Consider the following 20604-nt stretch of genomic DNA (forward strand, 5'->3'; position numbering starts at 1 on the left):
CGATTTCAGGAGATCCCGGGTGTGCCTGGACCCCGATTTCAGGAGATCCCGGGTGTACCTGGAGCCCGATGTCAGGAGATCCCGGGTGTACCTGGACCTGCCAGCCAGTCGATATGCAGGATGACGGGGCATTCCATTTAAGGAAACGCCAGGGCCTAAAGCAAATCCCCAGGCAGGAATTCAGTGAGCCAGAAACTGGCCACAACCACAGGCCGAGTCTCAAAGCCCAGCACACGTGGCCCCAGCGAGCACAGTCCCAGGGCTGAAACACAGCAGTGGTTTAAGAGATCCCCCACCCCACCCCCCCGGCCCCCAGCCACCAACGCCTTCACCCTTCCCACCATATCTCCAGCTACAGGCTAAGAGTTCCCACCCCGTCAAGGTACCTTCCATCGGACAGCTCGGAGGCTGGGTTTCCTCGCGAAAGGATGGCTGCGTCTTTGCCAAATCAAGGAAAATTTAAAGAAATAATTATATATAAAGGCGCTCCTGAAACCGCCTTCAGGGGCAGCGGTCTGACACGCACGCTGATGTCTGGTCCCCACGTCCATCGTCACTGATCAGAAAATTTACACGTGTGAGGTTCTGAGGCGGAAACATTTCTCAAGCGAAAGAAAATATTCTCCGGGTGAGGCTGCGCCGTACGTCGAGAGCAGTCCCCCCCACTGCGCCCCTGCCGAGGAGAGGAGGCGGCGGCAGCGGTGATGAGGCCGGCGGGTCACGGTCTTACGAAGGCATGAGCCGCGACGTGGTCAGCACAAAGGGGTTGACGTCCTCGGCCTGCACGGCCCGGTGCAGCGAGGGCTCGGAGGCACTCCGCTCGATCTTTGGGAGGGCGTGCTGTAGCATCTCGATGGAAGCCAGTATCTGCAGGGTTGGAGGAATTAGGAGGCACTCAAACACGCAGGACGGAAACAAACAAAAAAAAAAGAGAAGCGTCCCCTTTTAAACATTTACGTTAAACTCGCGCACGACCCTGGTTCAGTCTGCCCTAAGCTCTATTAAAATGCTTTGATTTATTGTCTATAGCTAAACAGCAAAACTCATGGCAATCTGGCAACAGCAGAAGCAGAACTGACAGCAGGAGAGGTGCTTTTGCCCAGCACAGGCTGAGGAGCCAGGAATTGCTACAGTGCCACCACTGGCGGGAGGGTGTAATTACAGCGTGACGTGTTTACATAGGCGCTGCCCATTATAAAGGTGGTGTGGCAGAAATCCCACACGCCGAATTGAAAACATTAATTACGTCGTTTGGAACTTTGTCCGAGACGTTTTACTAGACATTATTACAAATAACTTTTAAAGAGCAGCTAGGATGGCCACACACAATTTGCATATGAGGCGCCAAAGGCCGGCTGGGAGTCAGAGGTGATTGCCCAGTCTAACCAGAACAATGGGGGTGCTCTTTGATTCAATTACCGAGAATGGTTTTGTCAATGTTGGTCGTCAAAAGCCATCGACACCCATTGACTTTGCAAGAGCCAACAGCCCGCCACCGACCCCATCCCACCCCATGTGTGTATGAACAGCCTTGAATTTCAAACGACCTCCCAGAAGGTGCTGTTTCAAACAAAGAGGTGGCCACATGACGTGACCACCTGTGTAACTCTGAGAGTTTGTGAATTGTGCCAGAGAAAGGTGACAGTAACTGAACTCCAATAGGAAGCACCTCCCTCTCTCGCCCTCTCCAGCAAAGTCCCAGGGGAGCCTTGGCTGCAGCTATCCCTAAAATCTGCAGATCCTCACGGTCAGCAAAAGAAGATGGATAAAGCCTCTCTTCAGCCTTCCAGAACCAGAGAAGCAAGCCCGAATTGTGCACGTGGCCCAGCGAGGACTTCAAGAGTTCAATTTCAACTAAGGACCACCGGGACTACACTTCTATATATAAATTTCATTGTTATGAAGGACTCTACTCTAACCTCCCAACTCTGTGTTTTCCCCTCTGTATCTATTTGTGTGTGAGAGTGCGTGCCTCTCATATGAATTGGAGCATGAATGCGCTGCGTATTTCAGTAATTTTAACCGGTTTAGAGTGATAAGGTTAATAAATTTACATCTTTCTTGTTTAAACTCAAGAAAACCTGTCTGACTGGTTCATTTACAATTATATATTACAGCAGCAGGAGGAAATGCTCACTGAGGTGGTAAGTTAAATCACTGTGTTTAAAATATAAACCCTGTTGGGGTCGAATCAGAGGAGGAGAAAAAGGGGAGCCTCAGACCCCTTCCTCACCTGGTCACAACAGTGGACATCGGGCTTTATAATGGCAGTGCCCACAGATGTAAGACTTTTAATGTCAAATATGGATATTTACCCCCTGCTTTCCTGATGGTGTACAGGCTCTGCGGGTGCTGCCCTGATCGTATAGCTGATGTGAACCTGCTTTGAGGCGACTGGCTTAAACCGGTGCCCATCATAAAATGCCTGCCCAGGTGGGTAGCAGCTGAGCCTGACCTGGTCCTCACCCGACGTACACCAACCTACTCAAATTACGTCGAGGCCGCGGCGCAGAAACAGGCCATTCGGCCCAACCGCTCCGTGCTGGCATTTATGCTCTGCCCGAGCCTCCCACCCCTCCTATTCCACCTCACCCTGTGAGCGTAACAGCAGAAACTGCGAGGGACGCACGCTCGCCATCGCCCGACGGGTCAAGAGGACGGGCCTTCGATCCCCGAACCAACGGCAGCTGCTCGGTGTGGGAACCCCCGACGTGGGAGGAGGGGAGGGATCTTTCTGCTCGGTGTGGGGCATATGAATTAGGAGCAGTGTCGGCCATTCGGCCCCTCGAGCCTCCCCACTGCGCAACGCGCGGCCATGTAGACTCCTAAATGCGCGTGAATGAGTCGGGCAAGCATTTACCTGTATAAACAGGGGGCGCTCATCCCGTTTCACTTTTATACAGTCCACAATCAGCCGCTTCATCGCCTTCGGACAGTTGCGGTACACCTTGCTGAGGTCAGGGGTCAGGTACCCACGGCCAACCATGAAGATAATCTGCAAGAGAGGGACTGAGTTTATGCCCCCACTCAACTCTCAGTCCTGCCACTGGCAACCTTTTAGCACCCTCCCCGTTGTCAAGGGCACAGAGGCTCCACTAACTGTGGGCTCTTGCGCCAGGCACCCGGTCCGTCACTGACACCCTCCCCGGTTTCTGGTCCGTCACCTACTCTCCTCCCCAGGATCCTGGCCCATCACTGACTCCTCCTTGGTTCCTGGTCCGTCACCCGCTCTGCTCCCCGGGCATCTGGCCTTTCACGAACGCTCTTCCTGTCATGGATTCCCTTCCCCAGGTTCCTGATCAATCACTGACTCCCTCCACTGGCTCAGGGAGCAGCCCTCTCGCCTCGGAGTCAGAAGACTGTGGGTTCCAGTCCCCACTCCACAGACTCAAGCCCCATAATCCAGGCCGACACGCCCCGTGCCAGTAGTGAGGGAGCGCGGCACTGTCGGAGGGTCAGTACTGAGGGAGCGCCGCACTGTCGGAGGGTCAGTACTGAGGGAGCTCCGCACTGTCGGAGGGTCAGTACTGAGGGAGAGCCGCACTGTCGGAGGGTCAGTACTGAGGGAGAGCCGCACTGTCGGAGGGTCAGTACTGAGGGAGCGCCGCACTGTCGGAGGGTCAGTACTGAGGGAGCGCCGCGCTGTCGGAGGGTCAGTACTGAGGGAGCGCCGCCCTGTCGGAGGGTCAGTACTGAGGGAGCTCCGCGCTGTCGGAGGGTCAGTACTGAGGGAGCACCGCACTGTCGGAGGGTCAGTACTGAGGGAGCGCCGCAATGTCGGAGGGTCAGTACTGAGGGAGAGCCGCACTGTCGGAGGGTCAGTACTGAGGGAGCGCCGCAATGTCGGAGGGTCAGTACTGAGGGAGCGCCGCACTGTCGGAGGGTCAGCACTGAGGGAGCGACGCACTGTCGGAGGGTCAGCACTGAGGGAGCGACGCACAGTCAGAGGGTCAGCACTGAGGGAGCGACGCACTGTCAGAGGGTCAGTACTGAGGGAGCGCCACACTGTCGGAGGGTCAGTACTGAGGGAGCGCCGCACTGTCGGAGAGTCAGTACTGAGGGAGCGCCGCACTGTCGGAGGGACAGTACTGAGGGAGCGCCGCACTGTCGGAGGGTCAGTACCAAGGGAGCGCCGCACTGTCGGAGGGTCAGTACTGAGGGAGCTCCGCGCTGTCGGCGGGTCAGTACTGAGGGAGCGCCGCCCTGTCGGAGGGTCAGTACTGAGGGAGCACCGCACTGTCGGAGGGTCAGTACCGAGGGAGCGCCGCACTGTCGGAGGGTCAGTACCGAGGGAGCTCCGCGCTGTCGGAGGGTCAGTACTGAGGGACTGCCGTACTGTCGGTCAGTACTGAGGGAGCGCCGCACTGTCGGTCAGTACTGAGGGAGCGCCGCACTGTCGGTCAGTACTGAGGGAGCTCCGCACTGTCGGAGGGTCAGTACTGAGGGAGCTCCGTGCTGTCGGAGGGTCAGTACTGAGGGAGCGCCGCACTGTCGGAGGGTCAGTACTGAGGGAGTGCCGCACTGTCGGTCAGTACTGAGGGAGCTCCGCACTGTCGGAGGGTCAGTACTGAGGGAGCTCCGCGCTGTCGGAGGGTCAGTACTGAGGGAGCGCCGCACTGTCGGAGGGTCAGTACTGAGGGAGTGCCGCACTGTCGGAGGGTCAGTACTGAGGGAGTGCCGCACTGTCGGAGGTTCAGTACTGAGGGAGCGCCACACTGTCGGAGGGTCAGTACTGAGGGACTGCCGCACTGCCGGTCAGTACTGAGGGAGCTCCGCGCTGTCGGAGCGTCAGTACTGAGGGAGCTCCGCGCTGTCGGAGGGTCAGTACTGAGGGAGTGCCGCACTGTCGGAGGGTCAGTACTGAGGGAGCGCCACACTGTCGGAGGGTCAGTACTGAGGGAGTTCCGCACTGTCGGAGGGTCAGTACTGAGGGAGCGCCGCACTGTCGGAGGGTCAGTACTGAGGGAGTGCCGCACTGTCGGAGGGTCAGTGCTGAGGGAGCGCCGCACTGTCGGAGGGTCAGTACTGAGGGAGCTCCGCACTGTCGGAGGGTCAGTATTGAGGGAGCGCCGCACTGTCGGAGGGTCAGCACGGAGGGAGCGCCGCACTGTCGGAGGGTCAGCACGGAGGGAGCGCCGCACTGTCGGAGGATCAGTACTGAGGGAGCGACGCACTGTCGGAGGGTCAGCACAGAGGGAGCGATGCACTGTCGGAGGGACAGCACTGAGGGAGTGCCGCACTGTCGGAGGGTCAGTACTGAGGGAGTGCCGCACTGTCGGAGGGTCAGTACTGAGGGAGCGCCGCACTGTCGGAGGGTCAGTACTGAGGGAGCGCCGCACTGTCGGAGGGTCAGTACTGAGGGAGTGCCGCACTGTCGGAGAGTCAGTACTGAGGGAGCGCCGCACTGTCGGAGGGTCAGTACTGAGGGAGCGCCGCACTGTCGGAGGGTCAGTACTGAGGGAGCGCCGCACTGTCGGTCAGTACTGAGGGACTGCCGCACTGTCGGTCAGTACTGAGGGAGCTCCGCGCTGTCGGAGGGTCAGTACTGAGGGAGCGCCGCACTGTCGGAGGGTCAGTACTGAGGGAGCGCCGCACTGTCGGAGGGTCAGTACTGAGGGAGCGCCGCACTGTCGGAGGGTCAGTACTGAGGGAGCGCCGCACTGTCGGAGGGTCAGTACTGAGGGAGCGCCGCACTGTCGGAGGGTCAGCACTGAGGGAGCGACGCACTGTCGGAGGGTCAGCACTGAGGGAGCGATGCACTGTCGGAGGGACAGCACTGAGGGAGCGATGCACTGTCGGAGGGTCAGCACTGAGGGAGCGCCGCACTGTCGGAGGGTCAGCACTGAGGGAGCGACGCACTGTCGGAGGGTCAGCACTGAGGGAGCGATGCACTGTCGGAGGGACAGCACTGAGGGAGCACCGCACTGTCGGAGGGTCAGTACTGAGGGAGTGCCGCACTGTCGGAGAGTCAGTACTGAGGGAGCGCCGCACTGTCGGAGGGTCAGTACTGAGGGAGAACTGCACTGTCGGAGGGTCAGTACTGAGGGAGTGCCGCACTGTCGGAGAGTCAGTACTGAGGGAGCGCCGCACTGTCGGAGGGTCAGTACTGAGGGAGAACTGCACTGTCGGAGGGTCAGTACTGAGGGAGCGCCGCACTGTCGGAGGGTCAGTACTGAGGGAGCGCCTCACTGTCGGAGGGTCAGTACTGAGGGAGAACTGCACTGTCGGAGGGTCAGTACTGAGGGAGCGCCGCACTGTCGGAGGGTCAGTACCGAGGGAGCGCAGCTCTGTCGGAGGGTCAGTACTGAGGGAGCTCCGCGCTGTCGGAGGGTCAGTACTGAGGGACTGCCGTACTGTCGGTCAGTACTGAGGGAGCTCCGCGCTGTCGGAGGGTCAGTACTGAGGGAGTGCCGCACTGTCGGTCAGTACTGAGGGAGCTCCGCACTGTCGGAGGGTCAGTACTGAGGGAGCTCCGCGCTGTCGGAGGGTCAGTACTGAGGGAGCGCCGCACTGTCGCAGGGTCAGTACTGAGGGAGTGCCGCACTGTCGGAGGGTCAGTACTGAGGGAGTGCCGCACTGTCGGAGGGTCAGTACTGAGGGAGCGCCACACTGTCGGAGGGTCAGTACTGAGGGACTGCCGCACTGTCGGTCAGTACTGAGGGAGCTCCGCGCTGTCGGAGGGTCAGTACTGAGGGAGCTCCGCGCTGTCTGAGGGTCAGTACTGAGGGAGTGCCGCACTGTCGGAGGGTCAGTACTGAGGGAGCGCCACACTGTCAGAGGGTCAGTACTGAGGGAGTTCCGCACTGTTGGAGGGTCAGTACTGAGGGAGCGCCGCACCGTCGGAGGGTCAGTACTGAGGGAGTGCCGCACTGTCGGAGGGTCAGTACTGAGGGAGCACCGCACTGTCGGAGGGTCAGTACTGAGGGAGCACCGCGCTGTCGGAGGGTCAGTACTGAGGGAGCGCCGCACTGTCGGAGGGTCAGTACTGAGGGAGCTCCGCGCTGTCGGAGGGTCAGTACTGAGGGAGTGCCACACTGTCGCAGGGTCAGTACTGAGGGAGCTCCGCGCTGTCGGAGGGTCAGTACTGAGGGAGCGCCGCGCTGTCGGAGGGTCAGTGCTGAGGGAGCGCCGCACTGTCGGAGGGTCAGTACTGAGGGAGCGCCGCACTGTCGGAGGGTCAGTACGGAGGGAGCGCCGCACTGTCGGAGGGTCAGTACTGAGGGAGCTCCGCGCTGTCGGAGGGTCAGTACTGAGGGAGTGCCACACTGTCACAGGGTCAGTACTGAGGGAGTGCTGCAATGTCAGAGGCACTGTCTTTCGGATGAGTTGTTAAACTGAGGCCACCGTCTGCCCTCTCAGGTGGGTGTAAAAGATCCCACGGCCACGAGGGAAAGGGGGGGGGATTGGCAATACTTACCCCTCAATCAACGTGACTGAAAAACAGATGACCACAATGCTGTTTGCGGGATCTTGCTGTGTGTAAGATTGACTGCCATGTTTACTACATTACAACAGTGACAACGGTTCAAAAATATCTTACTGGCTCCTGAGGTAGTGAAAAGGGTCACGCCAGGTCTTTATGGGTCACGCCAGGTCTTTCTGGGTCACGCCAGGTCTTTCTGGGTCACGCCAGGTCCTCGTGCTTCCTGGACCCATCACCAACTCTTTCTGTTCGTCCTTGGATCTTGCCTTTCAGTCCCCGCAGCCACGTTTCCAGTCCGCCACCGACTCTCCCCCGATTGCTGACCCGTCACTGACTGACTAAACCCGTTTCCCAGTCCATCGGTGACTCCTGCCCGGTTACCAGCCCGTCACTCACTGACTGACCCCCACCTCCCTGCGATCCCGAGGTCTGATCAGACTCTCGAGCCGGGCCAGTCGCTGTGTTGGCGCGAACCGTACCTGGTCTCGGTTGTTGATGTATGAGTACGGCAGCGTCCCAGTCATGATCTCATAAAGCACGATTCCATAGGCATAAACGTCTGATTGGAAACTGTACGGGTTGTTGTCCTGCATCCTGATCACTTCTGGAGCCTGCAAAAGGAAAGAATAAAGGGCAATCATTGTGTAAAAAAAAAACAGGGGACAGGCTGGGATCTGTGTGAGAGAGTAACACACATACACAAACAAAGACAAACACACACACAGACACACAAAGACAAACAAATACACACACAAAGACAAACAAATACACACACACACAGACAAACAAACACACACACACACACAGACAAACAAACACACACAGACACACAAAAACAAACACACACAAAGACAAACACACACACAGACACACTCACACACAAAGACAAACAAATACACACACAAAGACAAACAAACACACACACAAAGACAAACAAACACACACACAAACAAACAAATAAACACACACAGACAAACAAACACACACAGACAAACACACACAGACAAACAAATACACACACAGACAAACAAATACACACACACAGACAAACAAACACACACACAAAGGCAAACAAACACACACACAGACACACTCACACACAAAGACAAACAAATACACACACAAAGACAAACAAACAAACACACAGACAAACAAACAAACACACACACAGACAAACAAACACACACAGACAAACAAACACACACAGACAAACACACTCACAAAGACAAACAAACACCCACAAAGACACACACACACACACAGACACACACAAAGACAAACACACACACACACAAAGGCAAACAAACACATACACAAAGGCAAACAAACACACACACAAAGACACACAAAGAAACACACACACAAAGACACACAAAGAAACACACACACAAACACACACACACACAAAGACAAACACACACACAAAGACAAACACACACACAAAGACAAACACACACACACAAAGACAAACACACACACACACACAAAGACAAACACACACAAAGACACACACACACAAAGACACACACACAAAGACAAACAAACACACACACACAAAGACAAACAAACACACACACACAAAGACAAACAAACACACACACACAAAGACAAACACACAACAAAGACAGACAAAGACAAACACACACACACACACACACACAAAGACAAACACACACACACAAAGACAAACACACACACACACACACACAAAGGCGAACAAACACACACACACAAAGGCGAACAAACACACACACACACAAAGGCAAACAAACACACACACACACAAAGGCAAACACACACACACAGACACACAAAGACAAAATCACACACACACAAAGACAAAATCACACACACACAAAGACAAAATCACACACACACACACAAAGGCAAACAAATACACACTCACAAACACACACACACACACACAAAGACAAACACACACACACACAGACAAACAAACACACACACAGACAAACAAACACACACACAGACAAACAAACACACACACAGACAAACAAACACACACACAGACAAACACACAGACAAACACACACAAAGACAAACACACACAAAGACAAACACACACAAAGACAAACACACACAAAGACAAACACACACACACACACAAAAACACTGTACCAGACACACAGCCTATCATGTGTGATATTCTGAACCAATCCCGGGTACAGACTGTGCTTACCATCCACAGGATAGATCCGCTCGGCTGCTCCACTTGTTGTGAGCCGCTCCATCGGGACTTCACCGTTGCCAGGCCGAAGTCCCCGATTTTCACCGTCAGTCCCTCGTGCAGGAAGATATCTGAAGGTCAGCCGTGAAGGAACTGTTTCAACTGCTTTCCCTCGACAGTAAAGCACAGGGCCGCTGGCAACCAGCAGTCCCCACCGCCCCCAGTGGTGCTGACCCATCACCCTCAACGTCCCCCCAGCCTCCCAGAGCGCTGACCCCTCACCCTCCACTGAACTCACTCCCACAGCGGTCAGCTCCTCCGACTCATGCCCACACCCCGACAACCACCGTCTCTGCCACCGGGGCTGGGGAGGAGGAGGCGGTGGCGGTTGGGGGGCGCGGGGGGGGGGAAACGAAGAGAAACTTGGCCCACAACAGCTCAGGGTCTGGGCAGCGGGGTCGAGGGCCCACCCTGGGGTCAGGAGCGGGAGCACTCGCCTCCCCAGGCACAGCAGCCCTAGCTCAGGGTGTTGGGAGCGCGGAGGGGCAGAGGACCCGCTCTGGAGTCAGGGCACGCACATCCCCACAAGGATACTGTTTGATTTCAAGTCTCTGTGGATGATATTTTTTGCGTGAAGATAACTGAAAGAGAAAAGGACAAGATTAAAGGAGGAGTGTCGTAGGGGAACAGGGAGTTCAGACTGCGTTCCCTACCTTGTTTCTCCGTCTTTCCAAAAGGGGTTGAATAGCAGCACCTCTGGCAGAGAGCCAGCTGTGAACTGATGGTGAGGGGGCACCAGTTCCAACGGGCTCCATCTTCCCCACACTGGAAAATCCGGAACCCCTACTTGTACACGCTGATTCCAAACCCCACCCCCCGCTCCACAACCTCCGTCAGTAATCGGTGCCCTCCTCCCTGTCCTGTGTCATCTGTCGATTGGATACTGCCGTCATCACTCAGCTCTTTGCCAATTGGGCATTTACCCCATGCCCTGCACCAACTGGCGAACTGCTGCCTGCTCACTCACTCCACGCTTATGAACTGTTCTACAACCTCGTTCTACAATCCCTCTGGCCCCCTTGTCCCTTCCCTATCTCTGTAACCTCCTCCAGCCCCTACAACCCTCCCTATCTCAGTAACCTCCTCCAGCCTCTACACCCCTCCCTATCTCTGTAACCTCCTCCAGCCCCCTCGTCCCTTCCCCATCTCTGTAACCGCCTCCAGCCTCTATACCACTCCCTATCTCTGTAACCTCCTCCAGCCCCTACAACCCTCCCTATCTCAGTAACCTCCTCCAGCCCCTACACCCCTCCCTATCTCAGTAACCTCCTTCAGCCTCTACACCCCTCCCTATCTCTGTAACCTCCTCCAGCCCCTACAACCCTCCCTATCTCAGTAACCTCCTCCAGCCTCTACACCCCTCCCTATCTCAGTAACCTCCTTCAGCCTCTGCACCCCTCCCTATCTCTGTAACCTCCTCCAGCCCCTACAACCCTCCCTATCTCAGTAACCTCCTCCAGCCTCTACACCCCTCCCTATCTCAGTAACCTCCTTCAGCCTCTACACCCCTCCCTATCTCAGTAACCTCCTCCAGCCTCTACACCCCTCCCTATCTCAGTAACCTCCTTCAGCCTCTACACCCCTCCCTATCTCTGTAACCTCCTCCAGCCCCTACAACCCTCCCTATCTCAGTAACCTCCTCCAGCCTCTACACCCCTCCCTATCTCTGTAACCTCCTCCAGCCCCTACAACCCTCCGTATCTCTGTATCCTCCTCCAGCCCCTACAACCCTCCCCATCTCTGTATCCTCCTCCAGCCCCTACAACCCTCCCTTTCTCTGTAACCTCCTCCAGCCCCTACAACCCTCCCTATCTCTGTAACCTCCTCCAGCCCCTACACCCCTCTCTATCTCTGTAACCTCCTCCAGCCCCTACAAACCCTCCCTATCTCTGTAACCTGCTCCAGCCCCTACAACCCTCCCTATCTCTGTAACCTCCTCCAGCCCCTACAACCCTCCCTATCTCTGTAACCTGCTCCAGCCCCTACAACCCTCCCTATCACTGTAACCTCCTCCAGTCCCTACAACCCTATCTCTGTAACCTCCTCCAGTCCCTACAACCCTCTCTATCTCTGTAACCTCCTCCAGCCCCTACAACTCTCCCTATCTCTGTAACCTCCACCAGCCCCGACAACCCTCCCTATCACTGTAACCTCCTCCAGTCCCTACAACCCTATCTCTGTAACCTCCTCCAGTCCCTACAACCCTCTCTATCTCTGTAACCTCCTCCAGCCCCTACAACTCTCCCTATCTCTGTAACCTCCACCAGCTCCTACAGCCCTCCCTATCTCTGTAACCTCCACCAGCCCCGACAACCCTCCCTCTCTCTGTAACCTCCTCCAGCCCCTACAACCCTCCAAGATCTCTGCGCTCCTCCAATTCCGGCCTCTTGACCATCCCCCGATTACCATCACTCCACCATTGGCGGCTGTGCCTTCAGCTGCCTGGGGCCCTAAGCTCTGGAATTCCCTCCCTAAACCACTCCGCCTCTCTCTCTCCTCCTTAAAACCGACCTCTTTGACCGAGCTTTTGGTCGCCCTGCACTGATTGGTTACTCACTCCACGCCCTGTGCTGACTGGTTACTCACTCCGTGCCAATTGGTTACTCACTCCATGCCCTGCACTGATTGGTTACTCACTCCACGCCCTGCGCTGATTGGTTACTCACTCCATGCCCTGCGCTGATTGATTACTCACTCCACGCCCTGCGCTGATTGGTTACTCACTCCACGCCCTGCGCTGATTGGTTACTCACTCCACGCCCTGCGCTGATTGGTTACTCACTCCACGCCCTGCGCTGATTGGTTACTCACTCCACGCCCTGCGCTGATTGGTTACTCACTCCATGCCCTGCGCTGATTGGTTACTCACTCCACGCCCTGCGCTGATTGGTTATTCACTCCACGCCCTGCGCTGATTGGTTATTCACTCCACGCCCTGCGCTGATTGGTTACTCACTCCATGCCCTGCGCTGATTGGTTACTCACTCCATGCCCTGCGCTGATTGGTTACTCACTCCATGCCCTGTCATGCCATGCCCTGCGCTGATTGGTTACTCACTCCACGCCCTGCGCTGATTGGTTACTCACTCCATGCCCTGCGCTGATTGGTTACTCACTCCACGCCCTGTGCTGATTGGTTACTCACTCCACGCCCTGTGCTGATTGGTTACTCACTCCATGCCCTGCGCTGATTGGTTACTCACTCCATGCCCTGTCATGCCATGCCCTGCGCTGATTGGTTACTCACTCCACGCCCTGCGCTGATTGGTTACTCACTCCACGCCCTGCGCTGATTGGTTACTCACTCCATGCCCTGTCATGCCATGCCCTGCGCTGATTGGTTACTCACTCCATGCCCTGTCATGCCATGCCCTGCGCTGATTGGTTACACACTCCATGCCCTGCGCTGATTGGTTACTCACTCCACGCCCTGCGCTGATTGGTTACTCACTCCACGCCTTGCGCTGATTGGTTACTCACTCCACGCCCTGCGCTAATTGGTTACTCACTCCATGCCCTGTGCAGTTTGCCGAGCGATGTCAATGAGCTGGAAGGTGTCGAATTTGGTCTCAAGGACGTGCAGGTGACGGTAAAGACTGCTGCTCTCACACCACTGAGTGACGATGGCCATTTGCGGCTTTGTCATGAAGCCCATGAACAGCAGGATATTGACGTGTCTCGTTTTCCTGCAAGGAATGGAAAGGAAAACAGCTTGGCTCATCCTGACAGGAGCAAGAAGGCACAAACCACAGCATACAGCCAACCTCTGCTCCAAGCCTTCCCACACCTTACTGCCACATTCTCTCAGCTTTCCAGTCACTGATTCCAGCCCAAGGCATTTCACAAAGATATAACGCCCCAATGATCTCCATAACGCTCTCCCTCTCAGCCCACTCTCTCTCTCCCTCTCAGCCCACTCTCTCTCTCCCTCTCAGCCCACTCTCTCTCTCCCTCTCCCTCCCTGACCCTCTCAGCCCACTCTCTCTCTCCCTCCCTGCCTCTCAGCCCACTCTCTCTCTCCCTCTCAGCCCACTCTCCCTCTCCCTCCCTGACCCTCTCAGCCCACTCTCTCTCTCCCTCCCTGACCCTCTCAGCCCACTCTCACTCTCCCTCTCAGCCCACTCTCCCTCTCCCTCCCTGACCCTCTCAGCCCACTCTCTCTCTCCCTCTCAGCCCACTCTCCCTCTCCCTCCCTGACCCTCTCAGCCCACTCTCCCTCTCCCTCCCTGACCCTCCCAGCCCACTCACTCTCTCCCTCTCCCTCCCTGACCCTCTCAGCCCACTCTCCCTCTCCCTCCCTGACCCTCTCAGCCCACTCTCTCTCTCCCTCTTCCTCCCTGACCCTCTCAGCCCACTCTCCCTCTCCCTCCCTGACCCTCTCAGCCCACTCTCTCTCTCCCTCTCAGCCCACTCTCCCTCTCCCTCTCTGACCCTCTCAGCCCACTCACTCTCTCCCTCTCCCTCCCTGACCCTCTCAGCCCACTCTCTCTCTCCCTCTCCCTCCCTGACCCTCTCAGCCCACTCTCTCTCTCCCTCTCCCTCCCTGACCCTCTCAGCCCACTCTCTCTCTCCCTCTCAGCCCACTCTGTCTCTCCCGCCCTGACCCTCTCTCCCTCTCAGCCCACTCTCCCTCTCCCTCTCTGACCCTCCTCCCTCTCAGCCCACTCTCTCTCTCCCTCTCCCTCCCTGACCCTCTCAGCCCACTGTCTCTCGCTCTCCGTCCCTCACCCTCTCTCCCTCTCAGCCCACTCTCTCTCTCCCTCTCCCTCCCTGACCTTCTCTCCCTCTCTGTCCCTGACCCTCTCTCCCTCTCAGCCGACTCTCTCTCTCCCTCTCCCTCCCTGACCCTCTCAGCCCACTCTGTCTCTCGCTCTCTGTCCCTGACCCTCTCTCCCTCTGAGCCCACTCTCTCTCTCCCCTGTCCCTGACCCTCTCTCTGAGCCCACTCTCTCTCTCCCCTGTCCCTGACCCTCTCTTCCTCTGAGCCCACTCTCTCTCTCCCCTTCCCTGACCCTCTCTCCCTCTCAGCCCACTCTCTCTCTCCCTCCCCGTCCCCGACCCTCTCTCCCTCCCCGTCCCCGGCCCGCTCTCCCTCCCCGTCCCCGGCCCGCTCTCCCTCCCCGTCCCCGGCCCGCTCTCCCTCCCCGTCCCCGGCCCGCTCTCCCTCCCCGCCCCCGGCCCGCTCTCCCTCCCCGCCCCCGGCCCGCTCTCCCTATCCGCCCCCGACCCGCTCTCCCTATCCGCCCCCGACCCGCTCTCCCTATCCGCCCCCGACCCGCTCTCCCTATCCGCCCCCGACCCGCTCTCCCTATCCGCCCCCGACCCGCTCTCCCTCCCCGTCCCCGACCGGCTCTCCCTCCCCGTCCCCGACCGACTCTCCCTATACGCCCCCGACCGACTCTCCCTATACGCCCCCGACCGACTCTCCCTCCCCGTCCCCGACCGACTCTCCCTCCCCGTCCCCGACCGACTCTCCCTCCCCGTCCCCGACTCTCCCTCCCCGTCCCCGACTCTCCCTCCCCGTCCCCGATTCCCCCTCCCCGTCCCCGATTCCCCCTCCCCGTCCCCGACTCCCCCTCCCCGTCCCCGACTCTCCCTCCCCGTCCCCGACTCCCCCTCCCCGTCCCCGACTCCCCCTCCCCGTCCCCGACTCCCCCTCCCCGTCCCCGATTCCCCCTCCCCGACTCCCCCTCCCCGTCCCCGACTCCCCCTCTCCCTCCCCGACTCCCCCTCTCCCTCCCTGACCCTCTCTCCCTCCCCGTTCCCGACCCTCTCTCTCCCCGCCCCTGATCCACTCAGTCCCAGTCTCTCTCTCTGTCTGTCCCTGACCCTCCTCTCCCTGTCTGTCCTGACCCTCTCTCCCTATCTGCCCCGATCCTCTTTCCCTGCCTCTCTCTCTCTCTGTCCCTGACCCTCTCTCCCTCTCTGTCTGTCCCTGACCCTCTCTCCCTATCTCTCTATATGCCCCGATCCTCTTTCCCTGTCTCTCTCTCTCTCTCTGTCCCTGACCCTCCTCTCTCTGTCTGTCCCTGACCCTCTCTCTCTATCTCTCTATATGCCCCGATCCTCTTTCCCTGTCTCTCTCTCTCTCTGTCCCTGACCCTCCTCTCTCTGTCTGTCCCTGACCCTCTCTCCCTATCTCTCTATATGCCCCGATCCTCTTTCCCTGTCTCTCTCTCTCTCTCTGTCCCTGACCCTCCTCTCTCTGTCTGTCCCTGACCCTCTCTCTCTATCTCTCTATCTGCCTCGATCCTCTTTCCCTGTCTCTCTCTCTCTCTGTCTGTCCCTGACCCTCCTCTCCCTGTCTGTCCTGACCCTCTCTCCCTATCTGCCCCGATCCTCTTTCCCTGTCTCTCTCTCTCTCTCTGTCTGTCCCTGACGCTCTCTCCCTGTCTCGCCATCCGTCTCTCTCTCTCAGTCTGTCTGTCTCTCTCTCCCCCTCATCCTCTCTCCCTGTCTCTTAGTTCCTGCCTCTCTCTTTGTGTCTGTCCCTGACACTCTCTCCTCGTCTTTCTCTCTCTATCCCTCATTCTCTCCCCGTCTCTTAGTCCCTGTCTCTCTCTCTCCCCCCCCGACCCTCTCTCCCTTTCTCTCAGTCCGTGTCTCACTTTCTCTCCCTCTCCACCTGTCCCCCACCCCTCCAGTCCGTCTGTCTCTCTCCCTCTCTGTCCCTGACTCACTCTCCTCTCTCTTTGTTCGTCTTGTCTGTCTCTCCTTCTCTCTTTTTGTCCTCTCTTTCCCCCTAACTCTCTCTCTGTCCATCTCTCTCTCTCTTCCTTTATTCTTTCTCTCTTTCCCTGTGTGTGTCCCTCGCTCTCTGCTTCTGTCCCTTTCCTCACCTCTCCCTACTGCCCGCTCCTCGCTCTCTGACACTCGCTTGTGCGCACACACACACACACGCACACAACAATCCTGCAGTCAGACCTGTACACAAAACATGGACAAACACTCTCTCAACAACAGCACCGACACTGTTCACACGCCACGACAATAAGCCACCACATCCCCCACCCCACAATTACGGGCGAGGCGATGAGGAAGGGTGAACTCTGAAGGAAGCTGGTGAACACCGTGTCGCTGCCGACGTGTCCAGCAACCGTTTCGCCGTGTTGCTGTTGGAAGGTTTCGCTCCGGGACTGGGGCAGAATTTTGTTGAGAGCCTCCTTCCAAACGAGTCAAGGAGCTCGTTCTTTGTGGTGGCGAAGACGATGAATGCAGCATGCCGAGCGCGGAGAGACATTACTGAATCTGTCCGCTGGTGGTAGAAACACGTCACGGGGAGGGCAGTGGTTTCGGTTTCACCGACAGCGACACAGCTACACAGAATATTTACCTGAGAACAAGCACTTCATTCTTGAATGCCTGGAGCTGCTCGGGAGTTGGATAGGTCACTTTCAGAATCTTAATAGCAACATCACCTGTAACATAGGGAGAAGTTCACAAATATCAGAGGGACTGTCACGGGGGGACACGGACATGCAGCCAGAAGAGGGAACGGGGGATTATTTACTCCTGGAGGAGATAGGGAGGGAGAGAAGGGAGGAGGGGAGGTAAAGGCGGGCAGGGAGAGAGGGGCGAGAGGAGAACGAGAGGGAAAGAGCGAGGAGAGGGGGAGTGGGAAGGAAAGGGAGAGAAAGTGGGAGCAAGGAAGTGGGGGGTGGGTACAGAATATGAAAGTGATCATAAAGTGAGTCTTATACACTCACTGCAAGAGACAGGCAGACAGTCACAGAACACAGAGACAAACACACAGGAGAGAGAGTGGGGGGAGAGAGAGAGACACACACACACTGGAGATAGAGAGAGTGGGGAGAGAGAGAGAGACACACACACACACTGGAGATAGAGAGAGTGGGGAGAGAGAGACACACACACACACACACACACACTGGAGATGGAGAGTGTGGGGCGAGAGAGAGAGAGACACACACACACACTGGAGATAGAGAGAGTGGGGAGAGAGAGAGAGACACACACACACTGGAGATAGAGAGAGTGGGGAGAGAGAGAGACACACACACACACTGGAGATAGAGAGAGTGGGGAGAGAGAGAGACACACACACACACACTGGAGATAGAGAGAGTGGGGAGAGAGAGAGAGACACACACACACACTGGAGATAGAGAGTGTGGGGGGAGAGAGAGAGAGACACACACACACACTGGAGATAGAGAGAGTGGGGAGAGAGAGAGAGACACACACACACTGGAGATAGAGAGAGTGGGGGGAGAGAGAGAGAGACACACACACACACTGGAGATAGAGAGAGTGGGGAGAGAGAGAGAGAGACACACACACACTGGAGATAGAGAGAGTGGGGAGAGAGAGAGACACACACACACACACTGGAGATAGAGAGAGTGGGGAGAGAGAGACACACACACACACACACACTGGAGATAGAGAGTGTGGGGCGAGAGAGAGAGACACACACACACACTGGAGATAGAGAGAGTGGGGAGAGAGAGAGAGACACACACACACACTGGAGATAGAGAGAGTGGGGAGAGAGAGAGAGACACACACACACACTGGAGATAGAGAGAGTGGGGAGAGAGAGAGAGACACACACACACACTGGAGATAGAGAGAGTGGCGAGAGAGAGAGAGACACACACACACTGGAGATAGAGAGAGTGGGGGGAGAGAGAGAGACACACACACACACACTGGAGATAGAGAGAGTGGGGAGAGAGAGACACACACACACACTGGAGATAGAGAGAGTGGGGAGAGAGAGAGAGACACACACACACACTGGAGATAGAGAGAGTGGGGAGAGAGAGACACACACACACACACACACTGGAGATAGAGAGTGTGGGGCGAGAGAGAGAGACACACACACACACTGGAGATAGAGAGAGTGGGGAGAGAGAGAGACACACACACACACTGGAGATAGAGAGAGTGGGGAGAGAGAGAGAGACAGACACACAGGAGATAGAGAGAGTGGGGAGAGAGAGAGAGACACACACACACACACTGGAGATAGAGAGAGTGGGGAGAGAGAGAGAGACACACACACACACACTGGAGATAGAGAGAGTGGGGAGAGAGAGAGACACACACACACACTGGAGATAGAGAGAGTGGGGAGAGAGAGAGAGACAGACACACAGGAGATAGAGAGAGTGGGGAGAGAGAGAGAGACACACACACACACACTGGAGATAGAGAGAGTGGGGAGAGAGAGAGAGACACACACACACACACTGGAGATAGAGAGAGAGTGGGGAGAGAGAGAGACACACACACACACACACTGGAGATAGAGAGAGTGGGGAGAGAGAGAGACACACACACACACTGGAGATAGAGAGAGTGGGGAGAGAGAGACACACACACACACACTGGAGATAGAGAGAGTGGGGAGAGAGAGAGAGACAGACACACAGGAGATAGAGAGAGTGGGGAGAGAGAGAGAGACACACACACACACACACACACACTGGAGATAGAGAGAGTGGGGAGAGAGAGAGAGACACACACACACACTGGAGATAGAGAGAGTGGGGAGAGAGAGAGACACACACACACACTGGAGATAGAGAGAGTGGGGAGAGAGAGAGACACACACACACACTGGAGATAGAGAGAGTGGGGAGAGAGAGAGAGAGACAGACACACAGGAGATAGAGAGAGTGGGGAGAGAGAGAGAGACACACACACACACACTGGAGATAGAGAGAGTGGGGAGAGAGAGAGAGACACACACACACACACTGGAGATAGAGAGAGTGGGGAGAGAGAGAGACACACACACACAGGAGATAGAGAGAGTGGGGAGAGAGAGACACACACACACACACACACTGGAGATAGAGAGAGTGGGGAGAGAGAGAGACACACACACACACACTGGAGATAGAGAGAGTGGGGAGAGAGAGAGAGACACACACACACACACTGGAGATAGAGAGAGTGGGGAGAGAGAGAGACACACACACACAGGAGATAGAGAGAGTGGGGAGAGAGAGAGACACACACACACACACACACTGGAGATAGAGAGAGTGGGGAGAGAGAGAGACACACACACACTGGAGATAGAGAGAGTGGAGAGACAGGCACACACACAGGAGATAGAGAGTGGAGAGACAGAGAGAGAGATAGAGACAGACACACAGGAGAGAGAGAGAGTGGAGAGAGAGGGAGACAGAGTGGTGAGAGAGACATGCAAGAGACAGGGGAGGGGGTGGGGGGGAGAGGGAGAGTGAGAGAGACAGACATACTGGAGACAGAGAGCGTGGAGAGAGAGAGGGAGAAAGGGTTGGGAGAGAGGCAAGGAGGGGAAGAGGGACAGACAGAGACAAACCAGGCAGACAGCGATGGGGAGAAGGAGCAGGCATTAAACTGAGGAAAGAGACAGCTCGAACCTGGGTGAGAAAGAGGTGCTAATATTAAATTCCCCACTGTCGAATCAGTCATTGCAAGAACCAGGAGAGGAGAGAGGTCAGCATTCTGAAAGGCAAGCAACCACGCTGCCCTGTGCTTAGCGTGCTCCTGTCCTCTCCCTGCCGCGTTCTTGCCCCTGTATTTACCATGCCACTTTGCTTTGTATACAGTCCCGAAAGACCCTGCTCCAATCCTTTTCAGTATGTTTATCTCGCTGCCTTGGATCTCCCAGTAGATGCTGGAATCTCTGTACGGCCGCGCCCTCTGGAAAACAAGCAAGACGGAGTTAATCACACACCGCAGAGTGGGCGGCCCCTCACTCACAGGGTGATCTCTCCGAAAGGACCCCCTCTCCCATAGGGAGACCCTTCACTCAAAGGCCGATTACCACTCCCCCAATTCAGTTCCGACAGACTCAAAACAGTGGTGTGAAGTTAACGGAACACCCACAGACAGCGGCTGCGTTAGCTCATGCTGATACGCCCCGGGTCGCGTTCGCCTTCGTTTTGCACCCCGGGCCGCGTTAGCCTGT

General features: G+C 56.7%; 1 protein-coding gene across 2 annotated transcripts in view; it reads right to left on the reverse strand.

Annotated features, from left to right (window-relative positions):
- Positions 1 to 291: 291 nt before the first annotated feature.
- LOC137362482 (serine/threonine-protein kinase A-Raf-like) overlaps positions 292 to 20604 on the reverse strand; it is a 280505-nt gene continuing 260192 nt past the window's right edge. The window contains exons 10-17 of one of the 2 annotated variants that reach the window (XM_068026861.1): positions 20219 to 20336; positions 17005 to 17089; positions 13181 to 13357; positions 10206 to 10252; positions 9624 to 9742; positions 7903 to 8034; positions 2861 to 2995; positions 292 to 867 (exon numbers count right to left, since the gene is read on the reverse strand). In XM_068026861.1, coding sequence (XP_067882962.1) covers positions 727 to 867; positions 2861 to 2995; positions 7903 to 8034; positions 9624 to 9742; positions 10206 to 10252; positions 13181 to 13357; positions 17005 to 17089; positions 20219 to 20336 — 954 coding nt within the window. In that variant the 3' untranslated portion in view covers positions 292 to 726. The remainder of the gene's footprint in view (positions 868 to 2860; positions 2996 to 7902; positions 8035 to 9623; positions 9743 to 10205; positions 10253 to 13180; positions 13358 to 17004; positions 17090 to 20218; positions 20337 to 20604) is intronic. The other variant, XM_068026860.1, reaches the window with a different exon arrangement.

This window comes from Heterodontus francisci, unplaced genomic scaffold (genome assembly GCF_036365525.1).
Source record: "Heterodontus francisci isolate sHetFra1 unplaced genomic scaffold, sHetFra1.hap1 HAP1_SCAFFOLD_817, whole genome shotgun sequence".
Classification (NCBI taxonomy): Eukaryota; Metazoa; Chordata; class Chondrichthyes; order Heterodontiformes; family Heterodontidae; genus Heterodontus; species Heterodontus francisci.